The sequence below is a fragment of the Vipera berus genome (genome assembly GCF_964194415.1).
Source record: "Vipera berus genome assembly, chromosome: 1".
Classification (NCBI taxonomy): domain Eukaryota; kingdom Metazoa; phylum Chordata; class Lepidosauria; order Squamata; family Viperidae; genus Vipera; species Vipera berus.
In genome coordinates this window covers 103,967,903-103,987,563 of record NC_138202.1, presented here as the reverse complement: position 1 = coordinate 103,987,563, position 19,661 = coordinate 103,967,903, and the positions used below count along the sequence as shown (strand labels likewise).

Here is a 19,661-nt window from a genome sequence, read left to right as displayed (position 1 = left end):
CGTTTTTCTGTGCTACATCTGAATGTAATGTGTATTTTTCCAGAAAGAAAAACAGTGCCTTCATTTTCAAAGCCTCTAGTGCCTTCATCATCATCTACTCTCATGTCAACAGACAGTAAAATTTCTACTCAGCAGAGTCCACCAACTAGTCCTATCAAGCCCTCATTGGAAGTCAGACTTTTTCCTCAGCCTTATACACCGCCCAGAATGTTTTCTCCATCCCAACAAGTGAAAAAAGTTGAACCTCCAATCCAGTCACCAGTGAAATTAAAACCAAAGGTTGTGTCATTATTCCACACTCTTGTAGTTTATTGGCTAAAATGCACTGAGAATGATAATGGATTTCCTTGTGTGTAGAATATGGGGTAATGAAGAGTGATAATCAGATAAATAACACTTTGTAGATTTGTTTACCTTGTACTTGATGGTAATTGAAGCTTTGATTTAATCTGCTTATAAATGACTTGTGACTGAGGAATTTCCAGGAAAAAAATCTTAAAGTAATGTGGTGTTAAATTCATATATTAGATATTATTTGCTGTGATTTAAGCAGGATAATTGATTTATTTTCCACATGGAGCAATGAATACATTTTTTTAATGCAATATTAGGAAGATGAAGCACCACCAAGACCTCCTCTCCCACAGTTGTATAGCACTGATGATAATCCACCAGCTGTTCCACCTCTTCCTAAAGAAGCTACAGTAATAAGGCACACATCGGTGCGTGGTCTCAAACGTCAGTCTGATGAAAGAAAACGAGACCGTGAACTTGGACAGTACATAAATGGAGATTACAGGGTAAGCGTTCCATCCCAGGTTGTATACTATATTTATGTAGTTCTAACATTACTGTAATTATAGTATTGTCTTCCAATATGATGTAATTTCAGGGAGGCAGTATATGAAAAATGTTGCCATCTATTTAATTGTATATTTATCCATGTAGGTAGAACTCCGCTCATATGTGAGCGAACCTGAATTGGTAACAATAGGCAGTGATCTGAGCCAACCTTCCATGGGTTTTCGTGGTACTGACAGTAGATATCAAACGTTACCTACCAGAGGTGAGTCAAGAGACTGAAGTTTCTATATTTTAGAAGATCATGTTTATTACGGTTTTGCATTTCCAAATGATAACATCATTTGCCACGTGTTTGGGTTGAAACTCCAGATACAACTTTAAAAGGGCAAGATTTGAAGAATCAATTATATGTATATAGATAAATATATGAATAAATCCTACTCCTGTAACACTAAAGGATGTAATTCAGATTACAGCATACAGGGAGCAGAGAACTATCATAAGGATAATGATTCCTATTAAACCCTTAATGAATACATTTCAATGAAGAATTGAATAATACATTTAGATGTCTCAATTATAGGACATAATGTATTATGGAAAGAAGGAAGGAAATGCAGTAATAGAAATGTCTACATCCCTTCTTCAACTTTTGCCTTTAAAGACTCTCCAAATTTTAACTGATTCTCTAAGAGTTATCAAAAAACATAGATTTAACAAATATCAACGACTTTTTTTTCTAAATAGAGTTTTTTCACCTTTTTTAAAAAGGATTATCTGGTTCAACTTCTAGACTCCATCAGTCATCAACAGTTTCATCATACTCAACACTTCGAAGGGATGCTTCCAAGGTAAAATATGTTTAACTAGGATGACGCTTGTTTTGAACAACACTTTAGTAGTGTCATTTTGCTTCAGTATTTGATAATCCTTTGGAGTTTAAAATTATTCGTTACAAGGGTCATGCAGATCATCGATGAGTGCTTTACGTTTGTTGGCCTACCACATTTATAGATTTTTATAGGGCTGGAGATCTAGACACTGTTGCTTCCCATTTGTAATTTACCCATGTTTTCCCATTGCTTTCTCCCTTTTTATTAGAAAAATTAAAGAGGAAAAGACAGAATTGCTGTGTATTATTATTTGGAATTATAGTTCTAGTAGCCATCTGTCTGGAAGCACCTTAAATCTGAGTCCATTATTCCTGAAGAAAATTATAGTCAATTTTTCAATTTTATATGCTTCCTCCTAGAAATTTAATCAGATATTTTTCCAAACTATTTACTTTACAAACAAAAGTTTTTCCTGGACAGTTTGCACTGAAAGAAAACAGTGAAAGGATAGTTCTGCCATCTTCAGCCTCTTAAACTAACATAGTTATACAGTAGGTCAGTATTGTCCATAGTAAGTTAATAAAAGGAAGTAGTTTGGAGTTATACTAACTTTTTAAAAACTTGTCGTTACAAACATGTTCTATATGTCATTTTCAAGGAGAGACCAAAGAGTGCCTTGGAACGTTTATACTCTGGAGATCCTCAAAGAGGAAAAATGAGTGCCGAAGAACAACTAGAAAGAATGAAGCGATATCAAAAGGCAATAGTTCGTGAACGCAAAAGAACTCTTGGTCAAGGAGAAAGACATTCTGTTTCATCACGACCGTTTATCCAGCCTGGTTCAGCAGACATTGGCTCAGTATGTTAGACATGCCTTAACAGGACTAGATAAAACAAAACAATCTGTAGCTTCTCTAGTAAGCACTTTTATTTGAGAGTGCATGTCACCTTGTATTATTTAATTATATAATGGTGGTATTTCAATAGGTAGGGCGTGCATAACAGAAAATGGCTTTTGGCTATAAATATTGACAATTTAACATAGGAAGTAGGAAATAAATTGGCATAAGAAAAGTACAGCAAGAAATATATATACATATATATTTCAGTGTAGATAATAAGTTGGTTTAATCATTTTTTTTCTTACTAAGTTATGAAATAGAATACTTTTTTCTGATTGCATCATAAATGAATGAGCCCAGTAGACAATATTAGCACAATTAAAAAATATAGTAACTATGGTTATGTTAAATAATAACTTTATAGGTTATCATTTTAGGTTTTCAGAAATGTTATATATTAATTATTAAACCTAGGAATGCATCTAATGGATTCATACTGTATAGCTGCTAATGCTCCTTGATCATTTATGTCTAAGGTATGAACAATATTATAGAAAGGCTGTCCTTTCAATTAGGAAAAAACAATTCCAAGTTAAATATAAACTGACAATTATTTATCATTGTCAATTAAGCAAACAATCATTCCCACTGCAATCATAGATATTTTACATACACAATAAATATATTTATAAAAAAGAATATTTCACTAATACCAACATAATTCATTTAATAGAAACAGCCATTATCCATAGATGTGATTTTTTATGCAGAAGAGACAACTCCATTTAAAATTACTGGGGCTGCTTTTTTAAATTGCCAAATAAAGGATGTCTTGTTGGTCTTAGAAATGGCCGCTGTTGGTGACAGACACAGTGAATGAAGCTCTTTCTGCAGGTGCCAGTTTCACTCAGTTGTCAAACTTTGGATAGCAAAATTTAGGATTAGTTTACCAAGATATTTTCCTAAATAATGGAATGATCTCAAATAAATTCAGTGGAATTGGTTTCCTGTACCATCCTCAAATCACAGCATGTCTTCATCTTTTGCGATTTGGAGTTATAAAATGAAAATAAAGCTATCCAGTTATAACCATAAATAAATTACAGTAAAAATATAAGTTTTACTTTTTAAAATAGCCCTAGGTGTTTAAAAGGTAATAGATCATGTTTGGAGGTAGCTATATTAGGCTATTACTGCAAAAGCAATAAAAACTTGCAAATTTGTTATAATAAGCTTTTGGGGGGTAAAGGAGGGTCCATTAAATACATAATTATCTAAGAATCAAGCTAAATAATGAGAATGTATTCATTAATTAAGGATAAGAATGTATCCAGTATATCAGATTTTGATTATTTACATAAGAGATGCATGACAGAGAAAGATCAGGATCTGATCATTCTAATAGTGCCCTAGCATAACACATCTAATTCTGTCCGTGGGCACGCACGCATGCATAAACACAGGTACAAAATTGAGGCTACTTTGGTGCTAATAAATGACTATTCTGAACATATCTTTAAAGAAATAGAATGAGTCTATGGGAGTGCAGATGATCTATCTTCTGCCCTTTTAATATAGTTATATGGATAAATAATGGCTCACATTGTACATTTCCATGATAATAGGAATATTATCCATGATAATCTCAGAATCTCTTTTGTGCCCCATCTTCAAAGAAAACCTTTCCTTTTGGTAGTAAGAAAGTCATTTTATATCCTTGGTTCTTCCTTGTAAGATACTCCCATATCCTGTTTTAAGTAAGAACAAACTCTGAATATTATATCATAAAAAACAGAATTTCTCTCTCTCTCTCTGTTTTTATTGATACATAATCAACCTGAATCAAACCACTGCAGATGAAAACCTTTTCATTGAACGTTGTAAACCTGTTGCAAATTTAAGACCTGTGGACTTCAACCCCAGAATTAGTGGGAGATTTCTGGGAGTTGAAGTCCACAAGTCTTACAATTGCCAAGGTTGGACACCTCTGTTGCAAACATAGTTTGTCCTGCTGCTCCAATAGGTAGAAGTCCATTTCCCAAGAGAAAATGTCTAATAGTCATTTTGACAGCCTCCACACCTTGTCACCTTGGGGGGGGGGGGGTTAGGCAATATAAAAAATTAATAATAAATAAATAAAATGCCTATAAGGGTGGGCTAGAATCTGAGTCTGCTCAATTCTAATCTAGCCCCTTAACCACAATACCTTACTGGCTCCCATTCATTCATAGCCTATTTAAAAGTCCAACACTTTGAACAGGGGAGAAACTTACTGGTATCATCCTTTTGTTTTTTTAAGTAAGCAAATAATGTTATTCTTTTCCCTCACTGTTTGTAACATAGATCGTGATCTGTGAAAGTTAGTCTATAAAGTGCCACAGGACTTTTTCTTATTTAGGGATTTCAAAACTGAGGGTTTATGCAATCACTGTTTTGGGCTAGAATTATTTATGCTCATCACCTGCCTAATTCATTGCACAAGATCTCTTGCTTTTAAAGTCACTCATCCTACATAATGTTTTTTTTAGTTATTTAAAACTATTTCTAACTAAACTCAGTTTCTGCCAGGCTTAATTGCATTTTAGCATCCTTTTTTTGTTAAATTTCTATTTTTGTTGGTGGTTATTGACTTTTTATCTTTGTGTTCCCATTTTAAAATAGCTGTTTGGTTGCATTAATTTATAAGGCATTAATGAGCCATTAATGTAATAGGTAAATATGTAAACACTTAAAGGAAATTGGTGCATTCAGATATTTACCTTTGCTGTTATATTTTTTTAAGAAATAGTATTAAAACATAAGGAAAAATAAAACCCTGCCATATCACATATTTAAGTAGCAGAATTTGAACCTGATTTTTTTTAAAAAAAATATATGGCTCTCAAATTTATAATTATTTCTAATGCAAACATTTCATAATATTTTAACAATTGAAACAATGTAGCATATTTTCATACCATATTGGTCTTCATTCTTGCTGTAAAAATAAAAAATAGCACAGCCCCGGAAGAAACAAATTATTTAGCCAAAGGGCTCCGGTGCACAAACCTTAATGTTTGAAAGCACAATTTACAGCACTACAATAACTTAGCAACCAAAATGGTAAAAGTGAAATATGTAATTAGATTGCACAGTTTGTAATGTTACATAAATTGTATGTGTAAATCTACTTTTAATACAGTGCACTGATATTTTTTTAAAAGATCAATTTTTAAATGTAGTATGACATTAAAATATTGAGCCGAATACTTGGATTGTCATTTGATTTTGATGTAAAGGACTTCGTATCAACAACAATAAAAATGCTTCCTAATACTGAATTCATGTATTTCTTCTAGTATAACATGTAGAATTAATATTGTCTTATATTACATTTATGGATGCAATCAGGCCTGGCTTGAATATTGAGTAGGCATTTGGTTACAATGGGTACTTTAATTGTGAAGATGATTGAACTTTTCTCGCAGAAATCCCTCCATTTTTAAAGTCTGCAATTTTTATTTGTGCAGTAGATGTTCCTATTCCTAACAGATACAAATGTAGGTATGTTTGAGTGAAAAATCAAGAGCTTGTGCATGAATCATATTTTTCCCAAAATATCTTAGACTGGATCTACAAAGTTGTTGCTGGAATAAATGGGGGAAGGTAACCTCCACTGTGTCTCCTGTGTTTTCTGCACTGTTCTAAAATAAATCTCAGTACCCTAAAAGAGATTTATGTGAACTACAGAAGAAAGGAGAAGACAGTCAAAATAAATCCCCCCTTTTTCATCCAGTGGAGAAATCCTGAGTGGAATTCTGTCCTTGGCTATTTCATTTCATTTCATTTCATTTATTGGATTTCTATACTGCCCTTCTCCCTAGGGACTCAGGGCGGTTCACAGGGCATATATAAATAACTGTACAAAAATTTAAAAAGAATTAAACCATGCCCAATTAAAATACAGCAATAGTAAAAAATAAAACCAATTAAAAACCCATATTCCCCTTCAGGCCAGACCAGCTAACTCAAACAAGTGGGTCTTCAACCCGCGACGGAAGGATCGGAGGTCCGATGCCATCCGGAGCTCAACCGGCAGTTGGTTCCATAGTGCCGGGGCACCCACAGAGAAGGCCCTCCCCCTAGGGGCCACCAGTCGACATTCCCTGACCGGAGGCACCCTGAGGAGGCCCTCTCTGTGGGCACGCACAGGGCGGAGGGGAGTTGACGCCGGCAGCAGGTGGTCCTCGAGGTATCCCGGACCCATGCCATGTAAGGACTTAAAGATCATAACCAAGACCTTGAACCTCACCTGGAAGACAACTGGTAACCAATGCAGCTCGCGGAGCAAAGGTGTAACGTGGGAGTACCGGGAAACTCCCAAGACAACTCTCGCGGCCGCATTCTGTACCAGTTGGAGCCTCCGAGTGATCTTCAAGGGAAGCCCCATGTAGAGAGCATTACAATAGTCTAGGCGAGAGGTCACGAGCGCATGAGTGACTGTACACAGGGCATCCCGGTCCAGATAGGGCCGCAACTGGCGCACCAGGCGAACCTGGGCGAAAGCCCCCCTAGTCACGGCTACTATATGGTCTTCCAGGGTAAGTCGTGAATCTAGGAGGACTCCCAAGTTGCGAGCCCTATTCAAGATACAAACAGTGTTGAACCAGAAGCAGAGGGTGGGATATGGTCTTCTACTGTGCAAATGAACACTTTATACAGTAACACATTTTTATGTGATCACTGAAATAGTAATATCCATGCCATTTTAATGCTACACCCTTTATGACAAGTGGGACAGAATATCCAAGTAGATAGGGTATTGTGTGGTTTTACAAAAAATACAGGTAGTCCTCAAGTTATGAACATTCACTTAGCGAATGTTCAACGTTAAAACATTCACTGCCAAAAGTACTTACAAGTGAGTCGCAAAGTTGCGTATGTTGCAACATCACAGCAGTTGTTTTCCACTTACGAATGACCACAGAGATGCTGCAACGTGGTACTTTGGTGCCATACCTGGGAATCCCAAACTGCCCCCGCTTGCCTCCTTTGTAGCCTTGGGTGCTGGAGCCCTTGACCAGCCAGGTAGAGAAGCGCCAGTCTGGTCTCTTCTCTTCCCCACCAAACCCCAGCTTCTCTCACAAGCGGGCGCGCCCCTGCTCCACCACTTGCTGGAGTGCTGAACCTGCCTGGGTTTCACAAATTGCACCACCATAGAGCTGGACAGCTTGGCGGGCCATCACCCTGCTCCCCTCGCTTGCCAAGAGCACTCCTTTTCTAAATTGCAAGAGGGGTTCTGACTCTCCAGCTCTGTTGCGTTTCTCCACTCCCGTGGAGCTGGAGAGCTTGGCATGCCACCGCCCTGCTCCTCTCACTTGGTAGCCCTTCTGTTTGGATGTGAGTGGGAAGAAACCACACAGAGGAAGCTGGCTGCCCCCGTCTAACTTCTAGATTGGAAGGCTTGGCTGGCCCAGTTCCTCCCCTCCCCATGGCCTTGGTGCAAGATCTCCTAAACAGAGATTTTGCAGAGGTGCAGGGCGCAGCAATGCCTTTGCAGCTTTGCATAGCACAGGTTGGCGGAACCAGCTTGCCCCTCATTGCAAGCATGACTCTCCAGCTCTCTTGGTGGTGCAATTTGTGAAACCCAGGCGGGTTCGGCATTCCAGCAAGTGGCGGAGCAGGGCCACGCCCGCTTATGAAAGAGGCTGGGGCTCGGTGAAGAAGGGGAGAGACTGGTCTGACGCTTGTTCATCTGGCTGGACAAGGGCTCCTGCACTCAAGGCTGCACAGGCAAGTGTGGGAAGTGTGGGGCTCTTAAACGTGGCACCAAAGGTAAATTGATAGGGTGGGGAAGAAAGGCCCAAGCAGCTTTGGGCCCCAAGGGGTGGAAAGAGGAGAATGGGGTCTCTCAATGGGGGGGAGGCAGTGGTCTTGTCCGTGCACTAGGCCCCCCATGGCCTTCCCCACCCTGAGATGCACTTAATGACCCGTGCATTCAATTAGCAAATGTGTGAGCAAAAGCTGAGAGTGATCGCGTTCAAGTTACGTGAATCACTCCTATGAATTCTCGGCTTACAAATGTAATTAACAGGTTTCATTACATTTGTAACTCGATGACTTCCTGTATGCCAGAGGTCCCCAACCTTTTGAGCACCAGGGGCTGGTTCCGTGGAGAAAGGTTTTTCTGTGAACTGGAGAGTGTGTGGTTTTGTGTGCTGCCTGCATCCCACAGATGGGGCTTTGCTTGTTAGTGTGGCCTGGTTGCTGGCATGCCGTGGCCCGGTAGCGATCCATGGACTGTGGGTTGGGGATCCCTGATGTATGCCACTGAAAGAGAAGTGAAATGATCCAATTATAACAGGCTGTGATCCCAAGAGCTACTTTGCACTTCTATAGCATGAAGACTTTTACAAGACTACACTTTCTTTTTCTTTGGAACCAATTTTTTGTCTATTTGTTGTTTTATAAGCATTCTGAAACATACATATTTCAGAAGTTCTCATGATAAAAGCCTTGTTTGAACAATACAGTGTCCAGGCATCCAGCCTCCTAGGGCATATTTTCTGTGGCCTATGGATTGAAATAATGCAACTTAATGGGAAAATGCATTTATCACATGTGCACATTTATATGTCAAAAATTTCTCATATTTCATTCAGGCTTCCCTTTATGTTATAGTAAACGATCCTCCTGAAATATTTGTAAATAAATGAAATACTTCATTATTATATGAGTGTTGTACATTAGCATAACTTAGTTGGAGGATGGTTTTATAGAACACCTGAAAGTTAGGCTATTCTGATTTAAAAAGGTGGAAGTAATTAATACATTTAATGCAGTGGTAGGATTCAGCCGGTTCACACCAGTTTGGGAGAACTGGTAGCTAGCTTTTGGTTGTCCAGGCCCAGAATGAACTTCCAGAAGCAGCATCCACACAGAGAACTGGTTGTTCACATATTTGAATGCCACCACTGATTTAATGTAAATGTATTTATGGTAATTCTGAACAATATTTCTATCATATTTGAAAGTATTCAGTGACTCTGAAAGCAAGTTTACATTATACTAAAGTTCTATCTCTCTTGAAAAAACTAAAAAATATGCCTAGGTTAGCCTGGAGTGCTTGTAAATAGTAAGAAACTTAAAAGATAGTGATCTATATTATTTGAGTTTAGTAGATAGTTTTCTAAACCGCATCATAAGTCATTTAATAGAATAACAACAGTTCCGAGATGGTTGGCTTGCAGGACTTAACAGGCCTTCTACAACCAGCAGATATTTAATTAGCCCTTTTTAAATGAGTCTTTGAAAAAAAGTGCTTACTTCCTAGTTTTAACTGGAAACTTTTCAATTCCAATTTCATTAGGACTTAGTTTCAACTAAGTTTGTTTTGTTACCCAGAGGAAGTTGAGTCTAATTTTGTTATTTGGAGACTCTTGATTCATTCCCTTCTATCATAGGAAACCAGATCATGTTTTTTTTTTCTTTTGATCACAACTTATTAATTCTCGGGATGACATTCTCTCTTTATTATTTTATGTATTTAGTATTTTAAGTGCCCTGTTTGTTTCAAAGATCTCTTTTTTTAATGATGTGATTTTGCTTGTCTGCTATCATCTTTTACTGCAGTCATGTAAAAATAACATCTACCCAAGACTGACACAAAGGTAAGATTGCTTTTACTGTGATTGGTAAGACGTTATTATGTGAACAAACCAATCCACCTTTAGAAGCAGGTGTGACATTTCAGTGCTTTCTATGTACTTATCTTAAAACAAATTCTTAAAAGGGCATTCCACAGCATTTCTTTATCACTTTTTGACTTGCTTCACAATTTTCAGTAATTTAGGTAGGCTATTTTGTTCTTAGAGTAAGTATACAAAGCATCAATTTTCTTTTCTCAATTTCCTTAAGTTCCCTCTAAAAAAAACTGTGAACAGGTCAAGGACAACCCCCCCCCCATGATATACTGTATATGTTCCGTAAAAAAACCTAAAAAGTTAAGAGAAGCTTTCTTCTCCCCCCCCTTTCCTTAACTCTTTAGTCCCATTCAGCACAGCTTAATTTTATGGTCACGTGATCTTTCACAACTTTCCCTCATTCTCTTTGTTTAATAAGACTAACTAATTATCCCTCTCATGAAATTTAAATAGTCCTTGTTGGAACTATTAATTCAAAAGTGCTTTAAATCTATCCTATTCAGATGTCCCCCTAATCTGTTTTAAACTTCTGTAGTTCAAACTCTTGGCAAGATTTTTGCTTTTAATTGTTTTTAAATCCTTATAATTGCTTCCCCACATTTTATTTTAATCTTGTCCCAGGCAAAAGGAACACTCTCTAGGTAGTATAGTTCCTCTGCTGCTCGAAGACCTCTGTAACTTTTAATTGTTTATGTAATCCAAACAGTAAGTGGGATTTTAAGCAAACCCATTGTCTTTAAAGTAGGTTCTGCATGAGACTGTCCCCTTGATATTTCTTCCTCTGCTCCTGGTGCTCTACTGCGAGTTTCCCACAGGTTTCTTCTGGTTCTTGCAGGTTTCCTTGCAAGGAACTGCTTTCAGAAGCACAAGTGGGTGATCCTCAAGGCTTTTACTTATCCAAAAAAAGCTGTACTGGCTCAGGCAGACCACCTGGCTGCCAATCTCTGTCTTAGAAGTATGTCTGCTGTTCAGACATATATTAGTTTGCCAGCTGAAGAACCCAGATGGCACAGTGGTTAGAATGCACTATTGCAAGCTAACTCTGGCCACAGCCTGGAGTTCGATCCTAATGGGCTCGAGGTTGATTCAGCCTTTCACCTTCCAAGGCTGGTAAAGTGAGGACCTGGATTGTTGGGGGCAATATACTGACTCTGTAACTGCTCAGAGAGGGCTATAATGCACTATGGAGCGGTGTAAGTGATCTTGCTCTTGCAGTTTTCTCCACTTGGAAGTCTCAAAAATTCATTTATTTGCTTAATTACAGTTAGATATTTTCTGTTTCATTCACTTAAAGAATTACATGATAATAACTTTTGGAGATCTTGGGGCTGCATCTGATCTAACTGTAGGTTATGTGTCTCTCATAGGTAAAGGCCTACTGCATTTCCCTTGTATACCGTGTTTCCCTGAAAATAAGACCCGGTGTTTTTTTGCCTCCAAAAGAGGCACCAGGTCTTATTTTTAGGGTGGGATGTCTTTTCCACTCACCTTGCAGCAAGCAGAACTGACCGCCCCATCCAGCCGTCCCCCTTCTTCTGCAGCCGAAGGAGTACCTTCATTCTGCAGCCTAGGATGGAGCTCGGCCTGCATTTTGCAGTCAGAGGCCTTTCTGGAAGGCCTCTGCAGCTGAGAACTAATCCATGGATTCAATCCGTAGCTCGGTTCTTGGCTATACAGGTCTTCCGGAAAGGCCTCTGACTGCGAAATGTAGGCCAAGCTCCATCCTAGGCTGCAGAATGAAGCTACTCCTTCCGGCGAAGCAAGTGTTGATCCATGGGAGGCCTGGCTGTAATGGCAAGCTCCACCCCCCACCCTAGCTTGATTTTTAGGGGTGTACCTTGCCCCCAAACTATGGTTTATTTTTGAGGTAGGGCTTATATTAGCCCCCCCCCAAAATCAAACTAGGACTTATTTTCGGGGTAGGTCTTACTTTCAGAGAAATACAGTATCACATTTGGGAAGAGCTTTTCCAAAGGAATACATTTTTTTTCCTGGCCCAATAGATTACAGATAAATCTAATTATCTCTGACTCCTAACATGTAAAATCAGAATCTAACTATAATCTGCCCTCAGCTTTGATCTGACATTAGATTAATCTCTGCTGGTTGGAAAGGTTGCAGACTACATCAAGTGAGAATCCAGAAATAAATGCTATGGTAGCCCTTGCTTTCCATTTTAGCTATTCAAAGGTTGAGGTAATGATAAACACTTGCTAATTTATTACTCATTATAGTCAAATATGTCATTGTTTCCTGTCTGTTACTAGTGGAAACGGGAGCAAGAATTTGACTTGCAGTTACTGGAAAGAGCAATGTGTACAGAACAAAAAATGGGAGATAATTGGTTAAAAATCGACCCTGTGGCCGTAACAGAGACAGATCTAGAGCATGAAGATTATAACTTGGATATTAGCAAAGAGGTAAGGCTAGTTGTTGCTATTGCCTTATATACTTGTACTGTTTGAGAGAGATGGGCAGGCGTTTGGCAGGGTTTAGACATACGAAATACAAACAAACAAACAAATTCACTGTTTTCCAAGCTTGACATACTATTTTCTTCTCCATTTGTTTTCTTTAATTTTAATCAACACTTTTCAGAAAGATTTTAATTTAAGCAAAGTAGGATTTTTCTCTGAATCTGCGAAGGAAAAATGCACAGTACTAGAGAGAATCAGCCCACTCATTTTGCAGAGTTATAAGGATCTCTCATCAGAATGACATACGTAGCACAAGCTCAACCCCTTTTCCTGTCACTTTGTCGAGCAAAACATATGTTGGACACCATGATATGGCTTGCATCACTCTGATTTTCTTTTCCCATGCTGTGAACACCAACACAGTATTAAAGGACTGATAAAATAGAATGAATAAATTAAACAAAAACAAACACAAAGATGCTATTAGTCACAACTTCTACAGAATGGTGTTAGAAAAGGTTGCATTGTTTTCTCCAGGAATGGAAAGAAACAGGCCGAAGTAGATCCCAATAAAAATTGAGTTACGTTCATTAAGGTTCTTTGCAGTGTTATCTATCAAAGGAGTAGCATCACACCTGAGGGATCCTTTTTAGATTCATGGCTACTGCAACATGGGTAAGGTGGAGGCTATTGCCAGGAGCAACTTTGCCCAACTGGTTGATGTGTTGTGGTTTTAAAAGGAGGAGGAGGAAGATGTCTCGATTTTTGCTCTTTTCGTTTCCCAGATGGATTAGCTATCATTGCTCTTTAGGAAGCTAACTTTAAACACCACTCAGAAACTGCACTTGGTATAAAATGCAGGGGCCTACCTAATTAGCCTTAAATGCTAACAGTATATTTTATACATGTACTTGAGACCCTGCACTGGTTGCCAGTAGGCTTCTGGGTTTAATTTAAAATACTATATATTTCATTCCATGGTACATTCAAAAATTGTGCCCTCCAACCAGAATCAGCCTGTCTGATTAGAATATTCTAGCAAAAGTTGCTTTTAATTTTCTTACTCCTTTGAAATCAGGGGACTTAAGAATGTTTCTTCAATATTTTACTACAGAGCTTTTCTGAAGGCTTTTAAGTGTTATTATGAGATAATACCATCACATACTTTTTTAGGAGTCATTCAGGTTTAAGATTGAATTCTGATTATTTTGATTGTTATTTTTTGTTCCATATTTGTTTTATGCTGCATTTTGCATAATGCTGAGAATCTTAGAAATTGAAGAAAGGAAATCATCACAGGTAGAACATATTTAGAAACCTACAGAGCCATCTTGTGGCCCAAAGGAAGAATATCTTATTTCACTGAAAGATTAAAGAACAGTAAAATCAAAAACAATACCTTGCTCAGTAAACGGTCAGATTAAGAAAAACTAACAAATAAAATAAAATGATTCCGTTAATTCTAGATAGGTCAGTTTGGGTTTGGAATTGTTATCTATATCTGAGGTCTAATTGCTGAAGATTAAAAAGTAACCTGAAAATTATCTTGATAACAAGAGAGAAATTGCTTGAGTTGAATCTTCAAAGTCTCATTATATAGCAGTGGTGGCGAACCTATGGCACGAGTGACAGAGGCGGCACTCAGAGCCCTCTCTGTTGGCACATGTGCCACCACCGCCAGCAGCAGGTCCATCAGGCCACCACCGCCACCCAGAGCAGGAGTCCCACCCAGCACAAAGGAGGCAAAGAGGCCGACTAGCAAGCTCGAGTGGAGGTGGTAGAGCAGAGGTCACCAACCATTGTTGATTAGTGCCTGCGTGATACTCACTAGCCCTGCCTCGTTCTTGCGTGGTGCAGCGCCTTGTGCACCCCACAGTGTGGCGGCCATTTTTGCACCTTGCAGCATGGTGGCCCATTTTTGCCCCCTCCCCCCCGTTTTTTGCATGTCAGAGGTGGCACTCAGAGGCGCCTCCCTGCCCCCCCCCCGCCCCCACCGAGGGCACAACAATCCTGATGCGGCCCTGGCACTTTGCGATAAATAAGTGGGTTTTGGGTTGCGGTTTGGGCACTTGGTCTCTAAAAGGTTCGCCATATATAGCAACTATACTTAAGCATTTTCCTGAGATTTTTCTCACTAGTATTGTTTGTATATTCCTTTAAAAAATTGCCCTGTGATAAAATGACATCAGAGAAATCTGAATTTAAATAGATAGCTAGATAGATAGATTCAGATTTATCTGATGTCTTCATTTTACATATTATGTGTGTGTGTGTGTATATATGTGTATATATGTGTATATGTGTATGTATGGTTTCCAAAAAACATTCTTTTGGTTGACAGGCACTATTATACAACATGTTTCACAGGAAACTTGCAATGAATGGACAGAAATACTGAAACAATCTATTTCACCCTTCTTTTTTCCCTTTTGTGTATTTGAATGTACAAATGTAATGTTCTAAATGTAGTATGATAAATATTTACAATTACTATTTTTTCTTAAAAAAACACACAACAAACCTCCCCCCAGTTGTCAAAGCCAGACAAGGTTGCAATTCCAGAACGGTACATTGAGATAGATCCTGAAGACCCCCTCACTCCTGAAGAATTGGAAGCAAGACATCGTAAGGCAGAAAAAATTAGGCATATTCTTACCAGATCAAGGTAAGGTTTTGTGCATAATTCCTCTTTATTTATAACATCAGGAAATATGAACAGCCATGTTATGTACGTATAAAAAACTTTTATTACCGTAATTTCGTCCATCTTGTAGGAAGAGGCTACTGGAACAATAAATCTTGCTTGTTTCTGTATGTTATAGACCAGACATGTCAAACACAAGGCCCGGGGGCCGGATCCGGCCCGCAAAGTGGTTTCCTGCGGCCCCCGAAGCCATCCTGGAAACAGTGAGGGAACGGCCCCCACTGCCTTGGCCCTGGCCCAGAGACCCTCCTCCTGCCAGAGACCCTCAGATGTGTCCCACTCCTGCCCAGGCCCCCATAGGCACCCTTGATGCGAACAATGTAGAGCTGGCCACGCCCACCCAGTAGGCCACGCCCACCCTGGCCATACCCACCCAGCCCCCTGAGGGCAACCGCAATGCTGATGCGGCCCTCAATGAAATTGAGTTTGACACCCCTGTTATAGACGTAGGCCTGTAAAATCCTGGGTCTCTGTCTACCTTTCGTAGAAGGATGTTTCATCCAGAGATCCTTTACTGGCTCTAATCCAAGTGACAACTGCTTCTTAAGGATGGTCCATCTGCAAATCTCTGCCAAAGAGAGCATTTGGTTGTGAATTACCCAGGCTGACCATCCCACCAAGGCCCTTTAAGAGCCATACTACTTTTTAAGGCATTTGAAATTTGTTTTAAGCTCCTCTTTTAAACTTTTTGCTTTGGTAATTTTTTTTTTTGCTGCTGATTGTATATATTTAGCTTGCTGGCACATTTTGTTTATTTATCCATTCGATTTTTTTAATCCTGCCTTTATTACTTTATAAGTAACTCCAGAGGGTGGACACGCATAATACTCCTTCCTTCTTCCTCTTATTTATCCCCCAACAGCAACCCTGTGAAGTAGGTTGGGCTGAGAATTACTGGCTGAAAGTCACCCAGCTGGCTTTCATTTCTAAGGCAGGACTACAATTCCCAGTCTCCTGGTTTTTAGGCCACCAACTTAATTACCAGACTAAACTGACTCTCAGTTGTTGATTTTGTTATTTTTCTATTTGCTTCTCTGTATTTTTAATACTCTGCATATTAATAATTGCTAATACATGCAATTATATAAATACAGTGTAAAAAGTTGTTATACTCCCCAAATTCATAATTTCAGGATAATCTTGAAGTCTTTTTTATTTCTATGTTGAGCATATATTGGAAAGTGGTGGGGACTGAGACCACAGCACGTGCCCAAGTACAGCACTTTTTTATTTTATTTTATTTTTATGTTTACCCTAGTGTGCACAACCTACAGCATCCAGTTCAGGACAAATACAGCTCTTCAAATTTAGATTCACAACTACATGAGCAAGAACGCATCATTACCATATCATACGCACTGGCTTCTGAAGCCTCTCAGCGGAGCAAAGAGGTAGCAGGTAGTGCTCTATTTATAAAGCAGTGGCTGTGACAGTGCATTGTTTTAGTTATATTGCTACATAACGTGCATTTATACCTTTCTTATAGGCTACTGTACGTATCAGGGCATTAAGACCATAACTTTTAATGTTATTTTTAGATATCCTAATTGGATAGTTTTTGTCATGGAGCTGAACCCCTGGATTTGAACCATGCATTGTATTAATCAGCATTAATCAGTGTTTAGTGCTGAGTATAGTTTCTTCCTACTTGAGTAGGAAAGATACGCAACACAACATATTCTCTAGAGCAAGTCTTCATCTGCTAAGACAGTTTATAGATTGCTGCATCACACATTAAAATTAAATGGACATTTTTCATGCCCGAAGTTTAGAAAGATTTGCAGTCATCAATATGGTTGAGATTCCAGTTTAAACAAAATATTTGGTGGAAGTTTGAAGATGGAAAATTAGTCAACAATGTGTTCCTCTAGTGCTCTGTGAACTGTTGTGCTAGAGCACAGGTGTCAAACCTGATCACGTCACGTGACATAGTGTGACATTTTTTGCCCTTGCGGAGCTGGGGTGGGCGTGGCCTGCATGTGACACATCCAGCCTGTGGGATGCCACTTTGACACCCCTTTGCTAGAGGATTGTCTTTGTATTGAAGGCAATCCTTAGCTAAGTGAAGAAGCCCTTTACTAACCTATGCCTTTGGTGAGGCCATTTCCAAAAGAATCAACACGGCATTGGATTATTGTTATGTTAAGGTTTTTTTGCACTGAGACCTTTGATTTATCTTTGTATAACACCTTATCTTTTTTCTGTTCACATGTTCAGGCTTTTCCATCAAAATGCTGTAAAATTCATAAAAATAAAACAGTGAAATTTGATTGATTGATTTCACTATTCCAAGATTTGGAATTGGACTTGGCAAATTATTTTTAAAAATTTAGTCACTTAATTCTCCTAAAGCGTGATGGGTTTCAGTTTTTTATCTTCTTGGAAACAGCTTCTACAGAAATAGCATATGAAATTGTTCTTGCTAAATTGTGCTTCCTTTATACTTTAATCTTTCAGTGTGTTACTAATACAGCATGATATTTTCATTGTATATAGCAGGGCCAGTATTATCTAGTGCCTGCCGAGTTGATTTTCTATTTTATTAATTGATTTTAATTTTATTTTCAGTTCTGTTGTGAATTGCAGCACAAAATCACATCTACATTTATTTTGTGATGTCAGTAAATACTCTCTGATTCCTTTGATATTTTAAAAAAATATTATATCACAATTGGCTATAAGTAAAAGCCTTCTCAAAAAGTAAGTCAGCACTTCAAGTTAATATCCATGGCAGATTCTAGTTCATTTCTAAGAAAAACATCCACATTTATCTTAGAGAAAGACATTTTTGCTAGAATTATTTCTACACGATACACTTTTTTATTCAAAATAAGTAGAAAGTCAAGCGAGAAATCTTAAGTGGAACAAAATGGCTTAGTGAAAGTGAACAAATAAATTTGTTTATTCGTTAGATTTACATCCCACCTTTCCTTCAGAGCTCAAGATTCCTCCCTCCTGTCATTTTTCTCTACAGTAACTCCTGAGGTAAACCAGGCTGAGAGACAATTACTGCCTCAAAATCACTCAGCAAACTTGTACGGCTGCTCATCACAGTGTACAGATTCTCAAGAAGTTCCACAATCTCACAATATGTTTTGACAGAATCTTGGTTTACATGGTTTTTTCAATGTGCTTGATGGCATTTCATCCGCACTCCCATGGATTCAGAGAGTACAGTTCTTTCTTCCTTTTTCAGGAAGGCACAACAAATAAAATAAAGATGACTCGGTGATTTTTCATATTGTAGGACTAAATTTTCTTGACACAGAAAGTACATGTTGATTTGCAAAAAGTATTCCAATTCATACAAACGTCTGGCCCTGTTATCTTGTATTTGAGCCCATTAAGTTGTGTGTATCTGTGTGTGTGTGAAAGAGGAAAAACAACGCAAAGAACAATTGTGGTGCCTAATTCCTTTGTATGATCCCTTCTAGCTCCGCAATTGATTTACCCAACTAAAGCACCCTCACCTTCTGTACCTCAACCACTCCCCTTAAGCAATGGATTTCACTACACATTTGTCTAAACACCTTGAAAGTAAGAACTAACTGCTCTTGCTGCCTATATTTGCCATTAATGATATGCTTTACCGGTGTTAAAGCTCTCTGTAAATGTAATAACTGCATGCAAACTTTAGTGATCTAAAGATTCTTTGCTCCTACAGTTAAGAAAATTAAAAATTCTCACAAGGTATTTGTAGAAATTGTCCAGAACTGCTATGAGACTGCAAGTTGTTTTGACTTCCTTATCACTATGATGTAATTTTAAGGTGAAACGTGTATAGGTGGTTTTGTAATAGCGGCACCACATATTGAAGATTACACCATGAAAATGGGAATTGCCACAAGCCATGTCTCATGGAAACTGGAAAATCCTAAAATATTAAATAACATTTGAATAAATATTAAATATGTAAAATAAATGTTACATAATAAAATACATATTTTTATTGGTAGCAGAAATAAAAGAGCCTTCATTTCCTTATGCTAAGTCATAAATTGAAGAATAGTTATGGCAATCATTATCATAGAAACAAATCCTGTCATATTTTTGGCAGCTTGCCCTGGCAATAAATCAAGTTTGTATATAGTTTCATAGAGTTACTCTTTGTTTAAAATATATTACCATTTTTTTGAAAAGAAAATTATGATTATTTTCTTTTCTAGCTCTTTTCTGAGACTATGTGTTTCACATTAGACTATCAGATACATATTGAATCATATTCAGTGTCAGATACATATTGGATTATGATGAATGTATTTTCATGTTGTATATGATCATGATTGTCACTATTACTTGTATGTACACTGAGAGCTTATGCACTGGAGACAAATTTCTTGTGTGTCCAACCACACCTGGCCAATAAAGAATTCCATTCT

The 19,661-nt window shown here is 38.1% G+C and overlaps 1 protein-coding gene across 6 annotated transcripts in view; it reads left to right on the top strand.

Annotated features, from left to right (window-relative positions):
• Nucleotides 1–19,661, top strand: part of PLEKHA7 (pleckstrin homology domain containing A7) — a 141,846-nt gene that overhangs the window by 118,359 nt on the left and 3,826 nt on the right. For 2 of the 6 annotated variants that reach the window (XM_081317490.1, XM_081317489.1), the window contains exons 19-27: nucleotides 44–279; nucleotides 612–800; nucleotides 949–1,066; nucleotides 1,576–1,655; nucleotides 2,296–2,496; nucleotides 12,429–12,581; nucleotides 15,110–15,243; nucleotides 16,541–16,680; nucleotides 18,717–18,819. In XM_081317490.1, the coding sequence (XP_081173616.1) occupies nucleotides 44–279; nucleotides 612–800; nucleotides 949–1,066; nucleotides 1,576–1,655; nucleotides 2,296–2,496; nucleotides 12,429–12,581; nucleotides 15,110–15,243; nucleotides 16,541–16,680; nucleotides 18,717–18,808 (1,343 nt within the window). In that variant the 3' untranslated portion in view covers nucleotides 18,809–18,819. Of the gene's footprint in view, nucleotides 1–43; nucleotides 280–611; nucleotides 801–948; nucleotides 1,067–1,575; nucleotides 1,656–2,295; nucleotides 2,497–12,428; nucleotides 12,582–15,109; nucleotides 15,274–16,540; nucleotides 16,681–18,716; nucleotides 19,382–19,661 lie in introns of those variants that run through there. The other 4 variants (XR_014025094.1, XM_081317492.1, XM_081317491.1 and 1 more) reach the window with 4 other exon arrangements.